This window comes from Gymnoscopelus braueri, assembly GCF_963280865.1.
Source record: "Gymnoscopelus braueri genome assembly, chromosome: 5".
In the NCBI taxonomy this organism is placed as follows: domain Eukaryota; kingdom Metazoa; phylum Chordata; class Actinopteri; order Myctophiformes; family Myctophidae; genus Gymnoscopelus; species Gymnoscopelus braueri.
In genome coordinates this window covers 30,409,389-30,431,993 of record NC_137606.1, presented here as the reverse complement: position 1 = coordinate 30,431,993, position 22,605 = coordinate 30,409,389, and the positions used below count along the sequence as shown (strand labels likewise).

At 46.0% G+C, this 22,605-nt stretch overlaps 1 protein-coding gene across 4 annotated transcripts in view; it reads left to right on the top strand.

Moving 5' to 3' along the window:
• Nucleotides 1-22,605, top strand: part of robo2 (roundabout, axon guidance receptor, homolog 2) — a 195,444-nt gene that overhangs the window by 13,886 nt on the left and 158,953 nt on the right. For all 4 annotated transcript variants that reach the window (XM_080428890.1, XM_080428888.1, XM_080428889.1 and 1 more), the window contains exon 2: nt 3,922-4,248. In XM_080428890.1, the coding sequence (XP_080285016.1) occupies nt 3,922-4,248 (327 nt within the window). The remainder of the gene's footprint in view (nt 1-3,921; nt 4,249-22,605) is intronic.

Below are 22,605 nucleotides of genomic sequence, written 5' to 3'. Positions count from 1 at the left end.
GGACAATTGTAGAGGCATCTGCTGTGTTCGTTTCCACAGGAAAGGGGGAGAGCAGATGGAGATTCAAGGTTTAAGTGATTAGAAGGCAGTAGATTGGAATACAAATTGGATTAAAAGAAATTAGAGTGATATAAATCGAATGGAGTCGCCACAGTTTAGCTCAGTGCATGCGATTTGGCCTGTAAGGAAAGGTACCATGGGGCCACTGGATTACGGGGATAGCAGATGCTTCAATGAGATAAGAGTAAATGCACATTTGACACTCGATCTGAGAGCGACATCGCTTTCCAAGTCCGTCCTTTATCTCACCCCCCATTTATCAATGTCACAATGTTAATTAGTGCTTCATTCATTAAGTCACTTACTGCCAGCATACAAACTATTGGCCTTGTGAAACTGGCTGCAGGCTAGGAGCTGGCTAGTTGCTATTACCTTGCACTGCCGGTGAAAGAAAGGATTAGAGAAAAAGGAGAGGTAGGAGGTACATGTACGATTAAAGAGAAAATGCTGGCAGCATGGATTTTTGGAGTTCCACGGCCAATACATGATCTAGAGTCAAGCACACAAAGCCACTGAGATTAGATCATTGGGTTGTATACCCCAGGAGCCGGCTGTGCCCCCCCCCCCACCCACCCACTTTGCTACAAGCTCCCTGTCTGTGGCCCCACTTAGAGCAAGACACTAGGTCTGATCACTAATCAATGACAGGGAAATGGAGGGAATTAGCCCAAATTAGGGAAGAGGAGAGAACAGACTACCGCCTGTTCAGGGGTCAATATGCCACTGTCTGATGGTTGACCCCTGCTAAAGCGGAGAGTGGTGGAAAGGACACGCACACACGCGTGCGTGCGCCGCACACACACGCCACACTCAAGGACTTTGAAGTGTATTTTGTGCTGATGAGTACTTTTCTCCCCAAGCTTGTCCTTTTGCCTATGAACTACAGTGTGCGGGGGAAGTATAGGGGGCTTCCTCAGGGGACTGAAGTACTGTATGAGAGAGAGTGAGAACATGTGCATAGTGCACACCCAGCTAAACAAAGAGCTGGAATCTCCACTGCTCTGCCCGAGTCCCATTTCTGCAGTTAGCCCTGACGTAGGCACAAAGGGTTATGTGGGATGCTGCACTTCTATACAGTAACACATCACCCTGTAAGTTACCCTGCTGCAACTGCCCTTGGGAAGGACACCAAGCATTTTAAAACTATAATCTGTACGTTTTATGTCTGTTGTCTCACTCTCCCAACGGAAAGAAATGCTTCAAATCACTCTATTGACATTGTCAACCAGTTGCTTGATGATTTGGCAAATTCCCCACACCTGCCATTTGATTACATATAGTCAGTCCACTTTCCACAGTCAGTTTGCACTCTTCAGACATTCTCCACACATTCTCCACAGACATTTACCACTGCACAAGGACTTTCCTGAACCTCCAATCCCCCCGATATGGCCATAAATATACTGATAACTTCAGGGAACTCCATATACAGAGATCTGAGATGGTTACAACGGGTACTCCGACAACGAGTATTGCATAACAGGGGGGGCATGCATTCCCTATTTAGATTGTTCCCAACTTTCATCGTTCCCAAGTAGGCCGGTGCCCGTACTGTTCTTGTTACTTAAAAGAAAAGAAAACTAGTGAGTTTGTAAAGTAGCTACTAGCTCCTTATAAAGATCCCAATGGCCTAGCAAAGCAACATAATCTTTGCTAGAATGATCAACATGTCTGTTAAAGGTGTTGATATTTCTGTTTATGGCAGAGCGATAATTACAATGACGAGGCATATTTTGTCATGGTCTGCCACCTCCGTCCCTCCCAATAGACCATATTCACACGGCGGCCATATTGGAATTTAACACTGAAAGTGCCGCCACCCGGGGTGGCTACTTTCATTGACTTCATAGAAACATGGCCGCCGTGTGAATATGGTCTATTGCCGTAATTCCTCCCTATTTTCCCCTCTGCCACTCCCTTCTCCCCGGAGTCTTGATGAGCCTCGATTGCCCTGAGTGGGTTCACCTGATTGCCAACAATGAGCTCTGAGAGACTATTAAGACTCTTGCCATGTGTCCTCTGTTGACTGTTCTCTGTAAGTAATGTATTGGATGTTGGCCTGGTCTGCCAAGCAAAGTCTAGTTTAAGTGTAATCTTTGTATCCGCCAGGCTTTTTTCGCCCCAGTCCGTGTATCCGGCCATCCGTCTGTGAGCAGCTAATCTCACTGTTGGACCGATCTGCGAGAAACTTTGCATGCACACTCCCTGGAGGTCCCTAATTGGCTAAGATTGACTTCCAAAGTTTGCAGGAATGGCCCGTTTTGAACAAAATGCCTCAAATCATGAACGCAGCTGCAGCATCCCATTGCCGTGAAACTTTGCACGTACAGTATTTCCCCCCTAGGCCAAGGAAGAAATGAAGATTATTTTTTTTTAAATCTACCTCACGGTGGCGCTATAACAGGCCGATTCACATTTGGCTTATAACTCTTGAACATACAATCAAAACATTTCCCCCTGGATTCTCCTTCTCCTTGAATCATTACGCAACTCCCTAAATAGGCCATGCCCATTTGCACCTGACAATATTAACACCATTTTGCGTTTTCTTTGCAAAACACAGTTTTTGCTGCTACTCCTACCGATTTTGTCCAAAAAAATGCCGATTGCTGGGAAATGAGTCAGAATTTTCTGATCCCATTCCAATTGGCTTTTCTTGTCTGTTCTTTTCTGTTTTGGTGTTCGAGTGAGTTCCTGCTTTTGGGTCCACAAGTCCTGACAATAATCAATTTGAGCATTGTTGAGGTGTGCCTTATCGTTGGAGGCACTATTTCATCCAATCAAATGAATGCTTGGTCAAAACTACCCATTGAGCCTCACAGTTTAACTCAGCAGTGGATAAGTAACAACTGGCTGGCAGCTGTGTCAGAGCTATTTGATAGAGCATTGAATGTGGTTTAAAAATGACGAGGAAAAGACTGTCTGAAAAGGTCGACCCCATGACTTTGCCTAACGCTGTAACTGTGTTTGACAGTTTGGTGGAGGATCAAGCTCCTGCTTGTGTGCTGCCTGCATCCCAGGGGCCTTGGCGATGTAAATGTGTGTGGCCTGTGGTGGTGTCTTATCTCCAGGGTTAAGACTTGGTCACAGACACACAGAGCCCTCTGACTGGGGCAGCATTATCATAGCGGCCAGACTCCTAGAACTGGCCCACTGTGAGCCCCAGAAGAAAGGAGCTGACCTATGTTGTCAGCCCCAGGGGATTAACGTTTTACCACAGTCTGGATCGCTGCATGAACAATTCACATCACACACAGACACACACTGCTCCGACATTGGAGCCCCTAATATCATTTGTTTGAGGTGCAGTGTGTGGCCACGCGTGCGTGCGTGCGTGCGTGCGTGCGTGCGTGCGTGCGTGCGTGCGTGCGTGCGTGCGTGCGTGCGTGTGTTGGGGGGCATGCAGCAGTGTATATACCTTATGTGCATATACATGAGTGTGAACATGTGTGTTTGTTGTGTGTAGTTAAAATGTAAGCTTTCTCCACGCCTTCATATACTCTTCACCCTTGGGTCCAATTACCCACGAGCCCTTGCATATAGGGTTGAGAAGAGCAGATGGCTGCTCTTTGACTCCGTTGAACTGGTGGTTGAGAGGCTTAGCCTGTGGCCTCCATTTGCCTGATGATGGCCCAAAGTCTCACAAATAACCCTAACTATCACTTGTACTATTTAATTGAAAATTCTCAGTTCTTCTTTCTGGATTGTTAGCCTGTGTGCGACTGTATGTTAGCAGCTGTTTTTCAGCATTTGAAGTGATTTAAAACTGCTTGTGTGATTGGAAATACAATTATTAAAATGGTGTGTATACTGTAAGCATCGCTTTCCCTTACCTATTCCATCTCTCTCCTCTCTTTCCAGGATCTCGTCTGCGCCAGGAGGACTCCCCACCCCGGATTGTGGAGCACCCCTCTGACCTGATCGTGTCCAAAGGGGAGCCTGCCACGCTCAACTGCAAGGCGGAGGGTCGTCCCACCCCTACAGTAGAGTGGTACAAGGACGGGGAGCGCGTGGAAACGGACAAAGATGACCCACGTTCGCACCGCATGCTGCTTCCCAGTGGCTCGCTTTTCTTCCTGCGCATTGTTCACGGACGCCGAAGCAAACCGGACGAGGGTGCCTACGTCTGTGTAGCCCGCAACTACCTGGGCGAAGCCGTCAGCCGCAATGCATCCTTGGAAGTAGCATGTGAGTCCTCACTCTCTGTTGTCTTGATTAAGCTTGAGTAATACACCATCGCGAAAATAACTGAACATCAAGCTAGCAATGCTGTCTTACTACAGAGTACTGTACCCAAGCTTTGTCATCCTTGGTCCCTTTCTAAAATTGTTTAGCGATTTAGATAAATCAATTATTATTCTAGCTGTAAACGGAAAGGTTTTGGCCCTCTGCCTAGATGGAATGACTGGGTTTATTTGAGCATGATTAAAAATGAGACATAATGTTTTCACGTTGCTATTTCCAGCCAACATTTAATAATGTCATTATTTTAAATAACAATTGTGTTGCTCATTCGCAAAAGGAAATTGCTGTAGCGTTTGCTACAAGGCTTCTGTAATTACACATAATGTGAGTGTTGAATTTGCACCACATTGTCCTCTTTGTGAACGTCTGAAGGAGCAGGCTTGATACGTTAACACTAACAGTAATCTCCTGCAGTCCTGTTTCCCGTAGACATGGAAATTGGTGTGATTATGTTCAAAACTTCCATGCAGAGCCTGGAACTGTGCGATTCGGACGAATTTGAGATATATAGCCCAAGGGGTCTTCTGAGTTGCATTGAACATTGTCAGTAGACAACTGAGTTGGATATTGAGCTGCTGTCAGACCATGCCACAGGGAGGTGGTGGCCTGTCAAACATGGATCTATCACAGGTGGGAGGGGGGTAGAGCAACACGCTCAGATGAAAGTCCTGATGGACATTTGACACAGGCTGCCAGGGCTGTATGGGCGAGCAAAACCTGACCTGTGGATCAACTTACCTTTGAAGATAAGCCCTCCCAGCAGATTCAGAGTGGGCTTCCCATTGAAAAGATCCCAAGGGTCTCAATCCCCAGTCCTCCTGCAGGCTAGAAAAAGGAAGGTTACCATATTCAATAACTATTTAAAACACTGCGTTTCAAACAGCCACTCAGGAGACAATGCTTTCTCATACCGTTATGTCACTGCAGTGAGTCAGTTGTCTTTCACTGCTACTTATTGATTTGTATTGGGGCCCTTCTCTTGCAGGAGGGAGAAGAGTTGCCAGATCTCAGGTCATTGGAGCATATTGGACTTGTGCCATAGTATTCTAGCTGGGTCCATGTGCTTAAGAGAGAGCCTTTTCATGAAGTCTGCTGTTCCAACCAATCAATAATCTGTGGTTTCTTATGCATTGTTAAGAGAATGGGGTCTCTTGCAAGAAGTGCAATGATGATATATGCTGGTCTAATCAAAGAAACTGCTTTAATTAAAGTAAGAAAGAAAGACCTGCTGTTGGCCACCAACCTGCGCTCTTTAACTCTTTGACTGCCAGAAATAAAACATAATTTGCCATGCCAATGCCAGCGATTTTCGAGTGTTTTCGCTAACCTTTGAAAAATCATCTATATGAATATTCATCTCTGTATGATCGATCCCCAATCGATTTAAAAGACTTATCCGAGTCTCGTAGAATCGGGGGGGGGGGGGGGGGAGTGAGCCGCCGCGATCATCCGTTTCATAGTTGGGGGCAGTTGATTGTAGGCTGTTTTCGCCAAAAAGCAACACAAACAGAGAAAAAGCTTTGCTTGCGATCACGTGACCTGCTGCTCCTCTGCTTCACAGAGAGCCAAACAGTGACCCATAGGCGAGCGAACAGCGCCATCTAGTGGAAAAACACTGAAAACAAAATCTCGTCATACTCGTCACTAGCAGACTGGACCTCATGATAGAAATGACACAGTACTACTTAGTCTTGACTAGCTGCTCTTGTACCTAACTATTGAATGCCAATGTATCGGTTTGATACATTGGCATACATACAAATGTTACCATATTATGGTAACATTTGTGCCAATTCTAATATTTACATTTGCATCCCCCAGAGTGCTCTGGGTCATTTATTACTATCATCATTATTTTCACCCCCGGCCCTGTTCTTTTCACATGTTCCGATCCACTTGGCAATATCTGTGAATTTGGCATTTTCATCTCCCCTATGCAAACACTGAGGAGACAACTTTTCTTCCAGGCAGACAAAGCAAACATTTTAGGTAAGGCAATTTTAGTCAAGGCAATGCAAGACAAGTTTGTTTATTTAGCACAACAATTCAAAGTGCTTTACACAAAACATTAAGCATTAAGACATCAAGACAGCAAAGTTAAGACGATATGAAAGGACACTTGAATATACTAAAAATAAAACCAAATAGACCCTATGCTGACAAGACGTTACATCACTTAATTTCAGAGCCTGTACATTTAACCCAAAGGAAATAGCTAGAAATGCCAGCAATATCTTTGATCCACCTAGAGTAAACAAATAAAATTAAATTAACAAAGCTTTTTTTTTGTTGTTAAGTACTTACATAAATGTGACTCAATTTGACTTCATATATTAGTTACATAAGATAATTAGATATAAATTGTAACAGGTATTGTTAATAATAGTTTTTTGTGTGGGCTTCCGCCCGGTGGGACTCAAGGAAGTGGTCTCTGCAACCTGTAAACATTTTACATCGTATAATGAATGAATTAAAATAGCAGATTTTAAGCGTCATGCTGCAACACGTTGTGCGCTTGTAGAGCTGCTATTTTCTGTGCCGGTGCACAGCCACGTACAAATCAGGCATAAAGTGATTATAATCATCAGTGGTAGTGAAGGGGACACAGGCAAATAGAGTGTGCTCATCAGAGACTAGTGATGGTTTCCAACCACCGACTGCCTCTGATCTCGTCCCCTCCCCTCCCTAGAGCCACCCAGCAGCCCCCAGGTGCTAACTGCGTGACAGCAGCTTGATCTATCGATCGCTGTAAGAGGGCTCTCCCAGCCTAAATGAAAATTCATGAAAAATTGATGAAGTCTCCTGATTATTCTTTTATTTTTTCCCCTTTTCACATTGTTGTGTGGCTTCTCTCTCTCATACCGTAGTCCTTTGGTTCTTTTGCAGTCGAGGGGGTTTGGATTGAGACGCCTTCTCAGAGGTGAGGGGCAAGAGGTCAGGAAGCCGGCAGTCAGGCGGCTAAGGAAGAGGTAGTGAAGTGTGAGAATAAGAACACACAGATATGATGGACATTACCTGGGATGCTGAAGTGATTGTGTGGTTGAGAACGGAAGGTTCAGTGTAAAGCCTCGGGCTTTCACTCTCCGCCAGGTCTTCCAGGGGTGGGGGAAGAGTTGAGGGAGGGAGTTGAAGGGGAGCTCTGTGAATGTGTGTGTGTGTGTGTGGGGGAGGTAAATCCCACCACGGGGGCTTACCCTGGTGATTAGCTTTATCAGGTCCCGACACCCCTCTAGTGATTGTAAAGCTAGAGCTAATCGCACCAGAGAAAACTGTTATAAGTAGCATTTAAATGTGAATCCGTGTTGAATCTGTTGTGTCTTTACGATAATGCCTTGCCTGTCTCCTTCCCTCCTCCTCGTCCCCCATGTACTGAGCACACCTTTACCCCCAATACCCCCCTTCCCCCCCCCCTTACGTTCACGAGTGGTTGAGCAGGACCCTGTTGAGATAATTGAATTGCAGCTCTGAAGGCGATTGAACTCTGTGTCTGCTGAGCAGAGCAGCACTGCGGTGCACTGGACAACAAGCTGGGACTCACTTTCCATTCTTCTGTATTGGAGAGGAGAGGAGAGGAGAGGAGAGGAGAGGAGAGGAGAGGGCTAGAGGGTGGAGAGGCCTCAGAGAGCTGGTCCTGCATTATTAATATGAGCCAGATTGGCCAGACTATTGCATTGACTGAGCGCAGTCTTCCATCCTTGTCTTCTGTATTAAGTTATTATCCATTGAACGAACACACACACACACACACACACACACACACACACACACACACACACACACACACACACACACACACACACACACACACACACACACACACACACACTGTTCATAATTGGCAGTCTGTGAACCAGCGTCACTTTACTTTTACTGTCTGTGCCTTGCAGTATAATGTGCAGAACGTGACAATAATAAGTCGTCCGTCACTGTGTTCCTTTTTCGATGGAGAAGATCTCACTGGATCTTTTGTTCGCTGCCCTATGGATCTGATTATTATAGAAAATATGGGGGAAAAGGGGCTCTTGAATACGTTGCCTAGAGGGTGTTGTAATCTTCTTCCTCACACGCTCGCCCCCCAACTGACTCCAGCTCCGGTGCCGCTGGATGGATGTGCAGCAGATAAGAGGGGATGCATCCCCTCTCCTCTTCTCAACATAAACTGGGTCAATGAGCAGGTTCATAAATCATACTGAAGCTTGTGTCAGAAATTGTTGCCCCAGCCACCGTGTTGAATAAATTTGCTTATGCCGCGGATACGAGTGTATATGTAAGTGTGACAAGGCGCACCTGGGGCGATGGGATCCCAAGGAAAATGTTAATTAGCCCCTATCTCTTCAGGTGGATGGCTAGCCTAGCGCCAAGCATGTAGCGCCCCAGATACAAGCATGTACTGCGGTGGGATGTGTGGTTGCACTTATAATTGAATGGCGGATGCGGTGCAGCCACTCTGACAGGTATTGCATTGTGTGTGTGGGGAAGGGGTTGATTGGGGGGGGTGTAATTATCCACCGGGAAATGCATACACAGTAAAATCCTTTTTTATTATTTGTAACCCTGAAAGTGTACACATTTTTACAATTTGTGAGTGTACAAAATACACTCGGTGTTAAAGTAACACTAAGGATTTTACTGTGTGGAGTTAACAGGGGCGGAACGACACCCTTTTACTTCCTTCGATTTGTAACCTTTAAAAAAAGAAAATGCAAATGACACAGAAATGAAACAGATGTCTCGGATTGGGTTCTAAATGCCGCTCGGAATGGGATCGGATGACTTTTCAAAAGGTCCTTTGATATCGCCTAATGTACCACTTCTGCAATTAAGCGACTGGTTAGGTAGCATTTGGTGCTCGTACAACAAGGTAATTAGTTGGAAAATGGAGCTGGGAGAGGTGTGAGTGGAGAGGTGGAGGAGGGAGGAGGGTACCAAGCTGTTCCTGGTGTGTCCAGCATGAGGAGAAGCTAATAAAGGGACAGGCCAGGAGGAGCAGGCCAGGTGGGGAGTCTGGGCTGTGCTGCACTGCACTGGAGCCTTTCACAAGCTCATCTGGACTCATTAGTCCAGTTAAGAAATGGCAACATGGAATGACAGGCTTACACAAGCAGTGGACACTCCCACACACACATTCACATAACCCTAACACACCCGCGCCTGGCACACACACATATAAATCTCATTTGACTCTGCTCTCTTAAAGGTTTCATGACATGCTGGTTTACAAAACATTAAAAGTCTTTGTCATGGTCCCTCAAACGTGTAATAAAATGTTTTAACAAAAAAATCCACTCCAGTGAGACATTCTCTGTGTTCTGAGGCCTTTTCAGCTGCAATGAAAAAAAAATACATATTTGCCTGCGGGTGTCGCTGTTGAGGGATTTTGCCTGGCAATCATCGGGTAGGAGAGGGGGTGGGATTAATGGACTGTGATGTCAAAGTCCACGGGCCATCACAGCACTTTTATGAAGCCAAATTATTCAGAAAACCACAGAAAATCCACTGAATGCTCAAAGTTCAGAAATGTGATGTCATGAAACCATTAAAGCTGCAATCCGGGACTTGTTTTTGTAAATAAATTGTTATTTTGACCAATCTGTATGGTAGAGATGGTTTCCCTGCTCTTCTATTAAGAAAATTAGATAGTAGGACACCTACTGGTTGACAAGAGTTATTGCCTGAAACTCAAAGCGCAATATCAACCCTGCTCAAGTGGGCATTCCGTCTTAGCTTGGCAGTATACATTTCAGCCGGGTAGGACATAAATCTTATCGGATTGCAGCTTTAAGTCCTTGAGAAATAATGGAGGGTAATGAGGGATGCCGCAACAATTAAAGCCTGTTAATGATGCATACTAGTGAGAAATAAAACCTCCATAGCTGCTGTGTGGTTATCGGTATGTTCTGTTGTGTTAATATTTGTTCAGTTATCCAGGGATAGACCAGTTGGTATTCTGAAACACCTGTGATGGAGATGTTTCAGTTGATCGGAAAAGGATGATGGAATTGGAAGAAAACACTGATGGGAAATAGATACAGAAAGAGGTGGAATGTTGTCCTGTGATAAGGGAGAGATGATGAGAGCAAGCAAGAAATCTCTTACTTATGATGAAATGTGAGAGAGAAAACAAAATCCCTGATTGAAACTGTCAGGTCCGTGCAGCTCTGAGGCAGCTGGCAGCCATAGGGAGGTGTTGTTATCACTAAGAACACACACACACACACACACACACACACACACACACACACACACACACACACACACACACACACACACACACACACACACACACACACACACACAGGAATAATACATACAAGGCACTCTTTCTTTCTTACACAGATTCTCTCTGTCTGTGTTTCTCTCTCTGTTTCTCTCCCACGCACGTGCGCACACACACACAGTCACACCCGGCGATATAGTAGCACACATATTGGACTCCTTATCTCATCTATCAGCTTGCTGGCTGACCAGAGCGAATGAGGACTTTCCTCCCTCTTTGTGCATCTGTCTCTGCAGCCAACACCTGGGCAAGGCAGGGAAACAAGACCAACCTGCACAAATGGAACAGACACTCAGATAAGGGACTCTCACTGGGAGATAAATCATAGCACGCACACACACACGAGTTCCCAGCCAGCGCTCTGACCTTGCACTCACACACAGTCACACACAACTACAGTATATCCTGAGACTGCACTTCTTCTATCCTCGGTGGACCTGGTGTCCCAGCCTTGACCTCCTCATTTCCACCCAGGGAAATACCCTACACTGTGTTGCCTTTGGTGGAAATGAGAGTATGAGAGGAGCTCTCTCTCTCGCTCTTGCTCTCGCTCTTGCTCTCTCTCTGCCTCTGCCTCTCTCTCTCTTTCTTTCTTTCTCTCACTGACTCTCTCCCTCTCTCTCTGACTCACTCTCTCCCTCTCCCTCTCCTAGGTTCAGGATGACCTTTGACACATCCCTCGCTACGCATCTCTCTCATGCCTATGTCCTTCTCCATCTGCCTCTTTCTTTTTTCTGTCTTCTCTCTCACTCAGCCTCCTTCCCCCCAGAAATGGAAAAAAAAGAAAACACGCGTCACCCCCGCTTGCCCCTAGGTGTGAGCCTTGGCGGGGCGGAGAGGTGGAGTGTAAAAAAACGGGATTAAACGAGTGTGAATAAACAAGCGTGTGCGGCTCTCTGTCATGGCCGCCACGGGCCGTCAGCGGAGGAGTGAGCCGTCAGGCGGAGAGTGCTGAGCCAGCCGCTTCTTCTCACGCCCATTAGTGCCCGGGCAAGATGAAGCACCCGACGAGCTGGGTTTTGTTGTTTCTTTTTTTTTATACCCTTTCTCTTGCTCGTTCATGCTCTCCCCTCTCTCTCTCTTGCTCTTTCTCTCTTACTCTCTCTCTTTACAGCTACGCCGTTATTGATGGCCTCTCCACTCTGACAATGCGGGTCTATTGCTCTGTCGCTCGTTCCTTTCCCCCCCTCTCGTCTTTTTCTCCTTGCTCTCTTCCCCCTATTCCCCCCTCTCCATCTTTCTCTCACCCCGCTGCTCCATGCTGAGGGTGCTCGCTTTGTAGTAGCTGAAATATAAATCTTAGCATTGCACCTAAAGCATGGCTCCTAAATTGTAGTGTCTGCAGCTGAAGCTATACTCTTCAACGGAGCTGGAGGCCTGTGGAGAGAAGTGAACAATTCTCTGACAAACAGGTTCTACGAAATGAACTCTCCAATTCAATTCTGCCTCCGTCTACTTTTCCAATCTCATCATTCTCCTCTCTTTCCCCTATTGTGTTTTCCTTTCTGTTGGTTTCTCTCTACCTTTTTGCTTCCTCTCTCTCCCTCTCAGTCTCTCTCCCTCTGATCAAGCAATTTGAGATGTAGACTGAGCTGTAAATAATTTAAACCTGTCTGCAGGCCGATTATTGATCAACTTCAAAAAACAGGCTGGCTGTAGGGATCCTTGCTTCCCGGGGTGGACTGCGCTCTCATTTCTGTTTTAATATTGACCGATTGTGTGCAATTCTTTCCAGGTCTGTCTTGCTTGCAGTTGTCCAGTAAGCAGATTCATTGTGTAGATTGTCAAAATGAATTCGCCATATAGCCCGCCATATCAGTCTATTAATCTCTCTTCCAGAATGCCTGCAGATAACCCAACAACTACAAGTCAATCCTAAATTGCTGCACAGGTGTGTTTTATACAGCAGGTTTTAGATGAATATGTCTGATACTGCCGTATTCGCTGACGAGTGGGCGAGGGGGACAAGTGAGTGATAATAATATTAATCGAAAAACGTGACCCTCGATCTAATCCCCTGAGGCTGCGGCGTTCCGAGGGTGGCCTGCCGCTCGTGTCCAGCCGCTATTGGATCCGCTGACCCCTGGAGAACCCTCTGCCCTCTCCTATCCACCCCAGATCTCTGTCAAACCATAATTCCTTAACCCAACGCTCCCCCTCCGATGAATCTGTCCCCGCTGTGACCGCCCCCCACCCTTCCACCCTCCAAGACCCTCTGAGACTACCAGGGATGGTAATCCATCATGTGGAGCTGAGCAAGGGGGGGGGGGTATATTATGTGTGTGTATGAGGTGGGGTGATGAGGCAGTGGGCCAGCTGATATGGGTTTGAGTCGAATGCCGCCGAAATTGATTCACCCTCTGGTGTGTTATTTCAACACTGACGTCCATGTTTCAAATGCCCAATATTTTTCAGTTATTCTCTTCCACAACCTTAAACACACATCCTTTCACACACAATGCGTGTGCGTGCGTGTGAATGGATGTGTGTTTAAGGTTGTGGACGCACACGCATGCACACACACACACACACACACACACACACACACACACACACACACACACACACACACACACACACACACACACACACACCCTTGGCCAACACTGCTGCTGCTGCTGGGGATTGGTCTTATGAAAGGGTCAAGACTGAGCCAGGCCCGTGATTCAGCCTGTTTGTTTTAGGTTAAGACTGTCACACTGCACACTGGCACTCTGATGGATAGATCTTATTGGACACACACACACGCACACACGCACACACACACACACACACATGTTTTAGGTGAAGGGTTATTGGGACGTTTTTTTCTAAGTGAGTGACTGGTCAGCCTTGTCACTACGTGAGAACATAGATGTGACATTTCTGTTCTATTTTGACAATGAACTGCAGAGAGAGAAAGGAGGTAGGAGATATGACATGCAGCCTATGCTATGATGTCCTGACTGCAGTTATCCGTGGAATGTGGCTTAACCTTTTATTTTTATTATTTTAGTGAGAATGGCCCTGCACTATAAAGGACCTTTATCATGTTCTGTTCTGTTGAAAGGGGCAGTTACTAGGTGTGTTTATAGCTAAAATAATTGTCACCAATTCTGATAGGACAGCTATGGTGCACATATACATACAGGTATGTGCACATACATTAATTTCCTTGCACGATCATGCATGTGCATGAACATGCACGCTCATTAACACGCCACCCCCAAAAATGTCCGCTGTGCGAATATGGTCAATGGCGTTCCACTCCTGGACTCACAGTATGCAACATTTTGGTGTTTGAGGTTAGTCCCACAAATTGCACTTACTGTACTGAGGTTTTCCAAAACGATTTGACTGCGTGTTGTTGGCTGTACTTGATGTTGTTGATAGCATAGTTCCAAGAGCCTTTTCTTTTTCTCCTTCTTTGCCAATTGTTCCTCAAACTATTACCAGCCAATCGCTTGGCTGTAGGCCATGGCAGAGTTATAGAGGCCCAGGATATGTTATGACTTGGTGATCTCTTGGTGGCGTGGACAGATATTGTGTTTGACTCGGGTTACGTTTGCTGTAAGGGACACCTATCAGCCACCAGAGCCCTCAGCAGCTGCAGACTGAAGTTAACCCCCCCCCCCCCACACACACACACTCCCCTTTACACTCCCTTATGCTCATTTCCTTTCCTGCCATTTGAAAGTGATACCAAAAGTGGTTTGATCAGTTTTAAAAGTGTAAAAGGGCAAGATCAAATGTTTTTTTAAGGGTTGCGTTTACTGAGACAGCTGTGAAGGCGCTTATTTCTGTAGCCCAGCCTTCACAGCCTCTCTGTGCAGTTGACCTTGTGCAGTGTGGTGTTTACAGCTCTCAGTGCCCAGAGAGACACTTCACTCTGATTCAGATTTACTTTATTGTCACTTAGATGCACTGCTTAGGTACATATGTGAAAAACTTACGCTCAGAAGCTCCAATACAATAAAGAAACATGATAAAACGACCTAAAACACTCACTTATGCCTACCATAAAAACTCAATTTATCCTCCATCATGCAAGGGTGGTGTTGGCCGAAAAGAACAGATCTACAAGCTAACAACGTGACGCGTTATTGGCTTGTAGATCTGTTCTTTCTGGCAAGTGACACCATTGTACTACGGAGTATAAATTAGGCTTCACACTGTTCTGGGATATGTCCCAAGACTTGCTGGGTTTGCTGAGGTGAGAGAGGAGAAACAGAGATGAAGTGTTGCACATTCAGCAGCCACCTGCAGTGGACACAGCATCCACTTCAGGCGGACATGTCCCTCAGCGTCAGATCCCGATCCAGGCGTAATGACTTCATATAGCTGGAACTGGCCGTATCAGGTGTGTGTAATGCAGTGTGACCAGGTGCAGAGAGATGACATCACATGGTGTTTGAGTCTGGGAGCCCCTGGTATGTGCGTGCCACCTGCTTTTACAGCTGGAAGGACGATTAGCAGCTAGCCGCACTGATTATTAAACAGCCTGACAGTCATCTAGCCATGCCAGCTAGTCAAGTGAGACTGAAAGACAGACTGAGGGACTGACAGACTTTGTGCGGTGCCAGATATGAGCCTGCAGTGTAGAGACCAGACACAAGCTTTAGTCAGACCCATGCTTAAGCACCAGCATGGCCAAAGGCCAACTGCATAGAAATCAGAGCACCCTATTCAAATGCTAAGCAGAATCTTATCTCAGTGCCTCTCTCTGCTGGCCCCTGTGCTCTACACACTGTCCAGGGCAAAGCTATTAATGCACATACATTGTGTGTGTGTGTGTGTGTGTGTGTGTGTGTGTGTGTGTGTGTGTGTGTGTGTGTGTGTGTGTGTAGTTGGTTTTTGCTGTCATTTGCTTTTGTCTGTTCAAAACTCAGAATTTTGTATTCTGTTTCGGTAAAAATCGTAAACAGTTTATTTAATGTGCACCCTGTGATTTATTATTGTGATATTTATTCATCTAAACTGCATACTCCATAGTGCCATACAGCCCTCACTACACCACCCAGAATGCCAGAAATGAGGGCAGTGAATCATCTTAAGCGTGGATATAATTGCAGGGATTTGTCTTGGATCCACAGAGATCCCTTTCTTCCACAGGAAATGAAATCTAACGACACTGAGTGATCACCAGGGGGGTGTGTGGCTGACTGATGAGCACACTCATTTGACTCCACCGATCTTTAAAAGCCATTAACGCTCTCCTGTTTCACGCGTAAATTGGCCCTCTACACACAAAGGCACACCACCGTACGTTTATTTGGAACCCTTACCCTTACACAAGGCAGGCTGGATGATGACAAAAAGCACACACACGCGTGCAAGTGCAAATGTGCATGCATGCAAGTGCACATCCCTACACACACACATACACACACACGCACACACATAGAGTACCCTGCAGCCTCCTAATACTCTAGTGTCTTGACCGTCCAACTGGCAGACTGAACGTTTGCCCATTTGAGGCCTGAATGGCATAGTAAGGGAAAAATGAACCCCAAGACACTGTGTTGTAATGGAGCTGAAAAGAACAGCTTAATTGGCCAACATCGGCCATTCCCAGGCATTAACTGGGAAATTTAAGCTCTCACTTTTTTCCCTCTTTCTTTTAATGGTCCCCGTGGTGTAACTGTGTGAATAGACACATGAATTACAGCGCGGCTGACACTTCATGAATATCGATTCTGCCAGTGCTGCAGAGGGGGATATGGAAAATTATTTTATTCAAAACATGAGTGGGAACGCAACTGCAATTAGCGGGCTATTTGTTTATGCAACTAATATGTTATTAGTTTAATGTTTTAACACCCCCCCCCCCCCCCCTCCAAAAGAAAATAAATGAATAAATACAAATATCACACACACACCGGTATGGACACCATGTCAAATACCGTGTACACCGTAAAATCCTGAGTGTTCATTTAACAAGGAGGGTGTACAAATGTCACCACATGGACCCATAAAGATTTGGTTACAAATGGCTAAATGAACACTGAGGATTTTACTGTGTTAGCCCTTGATTTCTCATTCTGCATAAACAAACCACAGTAATATCAGAAACGCTGTGCTCAAGCGGAAGGGAGTTGTCCCAGTGATTTAGCTGCCATTGCCACCAGTGCAGGAGGGCTGATAGGCCACTTGCACCTTTGGGTCCAGATAGGCTGACCTTTGGGCAACTCTGGATGGGACCTCTAGTTGACCATCGATTGACCATCATCTGACCCCTTGGCTAGGATGATGGAGCAGTACGCTGGTCCATTTGGCAGTCTAGAGAGCATCCCTAGCTTACGCTGCTAACACAGTTAGGCTAGTGTTATTGGGAGATGTATGAAGAGGAAGATAGCCAGGGAAGGCAGGGGTTATCCTGGTGTCAGAGGAAGAGAAGCACAGATAACTCGATTACAGGCCAAAGGATATGAACATCCATCAGCTCGCTCATGCTTGCGGCTCCTATAAGCTATGTTGTTATTGCAATAACCTCAAAACTGGATCTAAGAGAGAACCCGGCTCATTACATGCCTCGTGACAAATTCGGCAGATTGTTACTCTCCTCTCCAAGAACCATTTCCCTTTTTTATTTGCTGGGCAGTATCATATTTTCACACTTTCAAAAATACCTTTTTTCCGCATTGTAAGGCATTTTGTGGCTCTAAATCTGGCACGATCCCACTGCATTTGCTGACTCTCAGACAGAACTCTCTGTTATCTCTCCTCAGCGTCTTGCCTCAGTCCATCCCCCAGCCCACCACCCCCATCCCTCCTCAGCCCCTCCCTTATCCTCTAAATTGCTGCTTCCAAACTGCCGGTAGATGATAACAATTTCAACCCAGCAGCCAGTGAGCACATAACCCACCCCCACCCCCTCGCTATGTAAGAATCAGATAGCAGTGCAATGACTGGCATCTAATGAAATTAACTGCATTTCTCATAAACCTTAATAAGTATCTTGACTCGATTAAGGGTGCCAGTGAAGGAAGGAGACAGCCCGTTGGTCCGGAGGGAGAGGGGGGGGGGGGGAGGGGGTGATTCATCTAAAAATCATCCCAGCAATGCCAACAGGAGTGTTGATTGTCATAAATATTCCTCCCAACCCCTTTGTCTCAACAGTGTCTCACCTCTTTTTGGTTACATGTATGTGCCACCCCACCCACCCACCCCCACAAACACGCATGCACGCACACACGAACACACACACACACACACACACACACACACACACACACACACACACACACACACACACACACACACACACACACACACACACACACACACTTTCTCTCGCTCTTCTCTGTCTCTGACACAGCAGGGGGGGAGGGGTTGTCCCGTGAACGTGGCATCATTAACTTGGTTGAGTGGCAGACGTTAGACATGCGGAGGGCTGTCCTGTCCCACCCCCTGCTGGGTGTCCCTCAACCCCCATCATTTCTCCCTGTCATTCAGGATTCAACCATGGTCGCATTGGCCTACAGTTGACGCCCAGTGTGGCAAAACAGGATCAGATGAATACGAGAATACTTACCTACTGGGTATGATTTTGTGTGTGTACAGTACATGGATTACTATACTTGCGGGGCCAAATGTCCCTACAAGTATAGTAGAATTTGAGAAATAGACATTGGTCCTCACAAGGGTTGTTTATATAGTTTACATTTTTTTTAGCGCTAAGGTCCTTATACACCGGGTAGTGTGATAAACGATTTGAAAATGTGTCTATGAATATTTCACATCAAACTATTAATGCCTCATTCATACAGGTTGATGCTTTCTCAGTGAAAAATCAAAAAAAAAATATTTTGCTTTATTGCTGCATAATATTAGCAATCTTGGATGTACTCATGTCATGATACAAACAGCAGCTTAAATGAATGCGAATTGAAATAACCACTCTTGTGTGGCAGAACCTGAAGGTTAGGATTAGGCATTTAGAGGTTAGGTTTAGGGGTTTGGCGTTATGCTTGACGTATACTTAGTTGTGTGCCAGTGTCGCACACCGAAAAGAGCAGATCTACAAGCTCACGATGTGTTGCAGCGTGATACATTGTGAGCTTGTGATCTGCTCAATACCGGTGTGCATCTACAGTTTTAGGGTTAGTTTTAAAAATGGCTAAGAAATGGTAATGCATTTTTGTCATAAAATAGTAATGTGTGTGTGTGTGTGTGTGTGTGTGTGCACCCATTCCACCATACAATCTGGGGATAATTTTTTTGTTGATGCCACCATTGTAGCACGGGCTGCTGTGTTGCCTGTGGTGAGATGCCCTCCCTCATTAATCACAGGTTTTGAGCTGGCGCTCTGACAGCGGACAACCTGGTGCCCAACCCCCCCCCCAATGTATACCGCGGAAGGCTCTGTGCCATTATCCCGACACAGGAAGGCAATGCTGCAATGACAGCTGCCATTGGATATTTGAACCAACCCCCACCCTCTAGTGAACCCCCATCCAATCCCCCCGTCCAGCGCCTTGGCTTCCTCTCGTCTCGGGTTCAGAAGTTTTGATCCGCCAGGGCAAAGGTCAATGGATTTTGCCAGGTCGTCACGGCAACTCTTGACAACATCAGATGTCAAGAGAGTTGGCCGTCCATAACGGATGCAAGCAAGAGAGCCCTGCTTCTGCCAGCCACTTCCTTTTGGAGGGACTCTGGGTTGAGGGCGTCGTTGAAAGGGCTATTGAGGGCTTGTTGGGGTCCGGCCCAGGCCTGTATAGTGGGGTGCTGGGGCTCACAGCAGTGCTGTGGTCTAGTTGTGTCATGAGCGTGCAGTTGAGCTGTCACTTGTTCTCTAATTGGCTGCGATCAGCCCAAGAGAGACGGAAAGCTCAGTGACCTAGTCTCTCTCTCTCTCTCTCTCTCTCTCTCTCTCTCTCTCTCTCTCTCTCTCTCTCTCTCTCTCTCTCTCTCTCTCTCTCTCTCTCTCTCTCTCTCTCACACACACACATCCATCTCTTATTAAATCTTTTCTACCCTGCTACGCCAAGTGAATGGGGTCCACATATGTCACCACACATTTCATCCAAAATATCTCTCCTCTTCGTTCATGCAATAACCATCATGACCTCTCTGGCTCTTGGCTGTGCGTGTGTGTGTAGAGGAGCGGTGTGTGAGGTCGAACAAGTAGAGTAGAGTGGGCAGTGAGTGTGCTGAGGGCGGTTTGATCTCAGACTAATTGGAGAGTTGATTGATCTCAGCCCTGGGGTCGTCATGGGGTCAATGAAGGGGAAGACAATAATGTGGCTCATCTTCAGGGAATAATGCCATCTCCCTGGTTTCAAATGCCAGAACACATGCTATCAATCCAAATTCCTATCCTATCCAAGCCAGGCATCTCCACTGTAGGCTAACGGTGGTCGATGCATTTTCAAGACTTTTCATTGAACTGAACTGCAATCAGTCAGCCATTTTCTGTCTCTGCCAGCTCATCTCCTCGTCTGCCTCGGTGGGCGTTTCTTCTTGGGATGTCTTGAGGATTTATGACGTCCCACGACGTGCTGCAGGGAATGACCCCCTGGTGTGCATCACTGATGATGTTCTAATTGGAAGGGGTGACCTTTCCTCACTGTAATTTTCAAGCGTCCTTGGTCCTTCGGGGTGGGAACAGATTAAAAAAGCGGCAGCAGTGGGTTGATTGATGTGGTGGGGGGTCTGGTGGTGGGTGTGGATGGACACTGACAAGGTAGAGGGACAGTAACATACGAGTCCAGCACTGCTGCATGCATGAGTTGTGCAGACTGATATATGTATGGAGGTGACTACGGATACACTGACTGATAGCCCTATATGGTACATCATCACATGTAATGGTCGCCATGTGACGTACGTGTGTGTGTGTGTGTGTGTTAGAACTGTAAAATCCTAAGTGTTAATTTGACCCTGAGAGTGTACAAATGGAATCATTTGGTTCCATTTGTAAACTCAGAGTCAAATTAACACTGTGTGTGTGTGTGTGTGTGTGTGTGTGTGTGTGTGTGTGTGTGTGTGTGTGTGTGTGTTCAGTTGTAGCAAGTAGCAACTGTGTATTTATTTTGCGTTTGCATCTGTGTGTGTACAGTATGTTTGTGCACACTTGTACTTGTCTGTAATTGTATTCATGTGTTTCACTGTGACTTTGTGCACAAAGGCACCCGTCCCCCTGCTTTTATTTTTTTATTTTTTCGCCTCAAAATTTGCTTTGCTTTTCTTTGTAGCTGGAATGAGTCGAAGTGTGGTGAATCGGCTTGTTTTGGTGCATTGACTTGGCGCAGCTTATTTTCACTGCGTATGAGGCCGTAACTAATGCCTGAATATTTATTTGGCTCGGTCTAAGTGAGCTAAGCGCTAAACCTACTTAATATTCCAGGGCACGCTAACAGGAGAGGCCCACTGGCTGGAGTGTAAGACAGTCTTGAGCAGCCTTGGGAGGATTGAAAGTGGAAAAATTCAGGAGCTTTACAATGTCAAAATAATTTATCCCCTAGCGGATGAGCAGGGACACACGTGTTGATTTAAGGTGCAAGTGTCTGCTGTTGCAGCTGCCTTGTATTATTTTATGTGTCAATTATTCCCAGGCTGAACTTGTGGAGCCGAGCTGAAGTGTGGAGAGGAAACAAGCTAAGGAGTGACTATTAGCTGCCTACTACAGCTAGTCAAAACTTTGCCTCTTTAAAAAAAAAAAAAACCAATTACTGCAGTCAGCTTCATCAGCGAATAAAGATGACTGTTGAATAAGTTGGCTAATTTTAATATGGTGCTTTGCACAGTATATCTTTAAGGCCTGTCCACTCCAAGAGCGATAACTATAAAGGAAACTATAAATGTAGGGTTTCAAAAATGTCCATCCACTCAAGTGGATCGAGTGACACCACAACTATAACGACAATGACAGTGGTGAACGATATCGTTGAGATCACTTTCAGTGATTTGATGAAGTATAGAAACACTGATAGCCATTCAAACACTGGTAGCCATTAAAAAGCCATCCAAATTTACAAGGCTTCTCGTTCAACATGTTTATCGAACGTTATCATTCATCAGTATGGATGCTTACATCATTATTATTATTATCAGAGTTACAGTTTTTGGTGTGGATGGCCCTTTGCTCTGTAGAGGAAATGAGCACGCCACAACCACTAGCTCTTATTTAGTATTTGTCCCCTTGACGTCCCTCCACCGTCCTCTGCTGTCGATCTCAGTCGGAACTCTATTTTGTTGGCTGACCCTTGTTGTTAACATCTGTCCTCAGCGTTCCACCTCAGTTGACCCTGCATCCCTGCTCAGACCAAGCCTCAGCAGAGATGTGACAGTGAGGGCTAATTTATACCTAGCCGCAAGACCGCTTCACCCAACCAAAGGAACACATTTTCATCTGAAAAACATCTTTCAGTTGAAAAATATGTTATTTTTGTCAAGCGGCTAGGCCATGCAGCAAGCTATAAATTAACCTTAAGCCACAAGGCCTGATTTATACATCCTTGCACGCTGGACATACTGTAATTATTTATACTGTATGTACAGTATTGCTAAAAGTATTTAGTTTAATTCTTTAGCAATGCGCTGCATTGTTTGCTTGTAGATTAGCTATTTCCAGCGCACGACACGCTGCACAATGAAGTAAAAATCAAGCTCAAGAGATGAAAGAGTGGAGACGCAGTAAAAGAACCAACATCAACCACCCCACCCACCCCAGCCCCAACCCCAAGTTCTTTGTGGGGAGAAGAAAGCATAGGGGGGATTGTGTGTGTGTGTGTCCCTTCATCATTACTAGACCTGGGCGATGAGCATGATGTGAATGAGTAGAGCGTGACCCGCCTTTGTGGAGGACCTCATCTGAATAGATGAGCTCTAGACACTCTGAGAAGGAGAGGCCTTGGAAAGGGAAGGCTCTGTAGAACAGGTGGGTTTTATGACATCGTATTTCTGTTGCCGCCTTTATGTCCGGCAGGCACACATTGTATGCCTGTATGTGTGTGTGCATGTGATGTGTGTTTGCGTCTGGGTCTCATACTGTGTGTGTGTGTGTGTGTGTGTGTGTGTGTGTGTGTGTGTGTGTGTGTGTG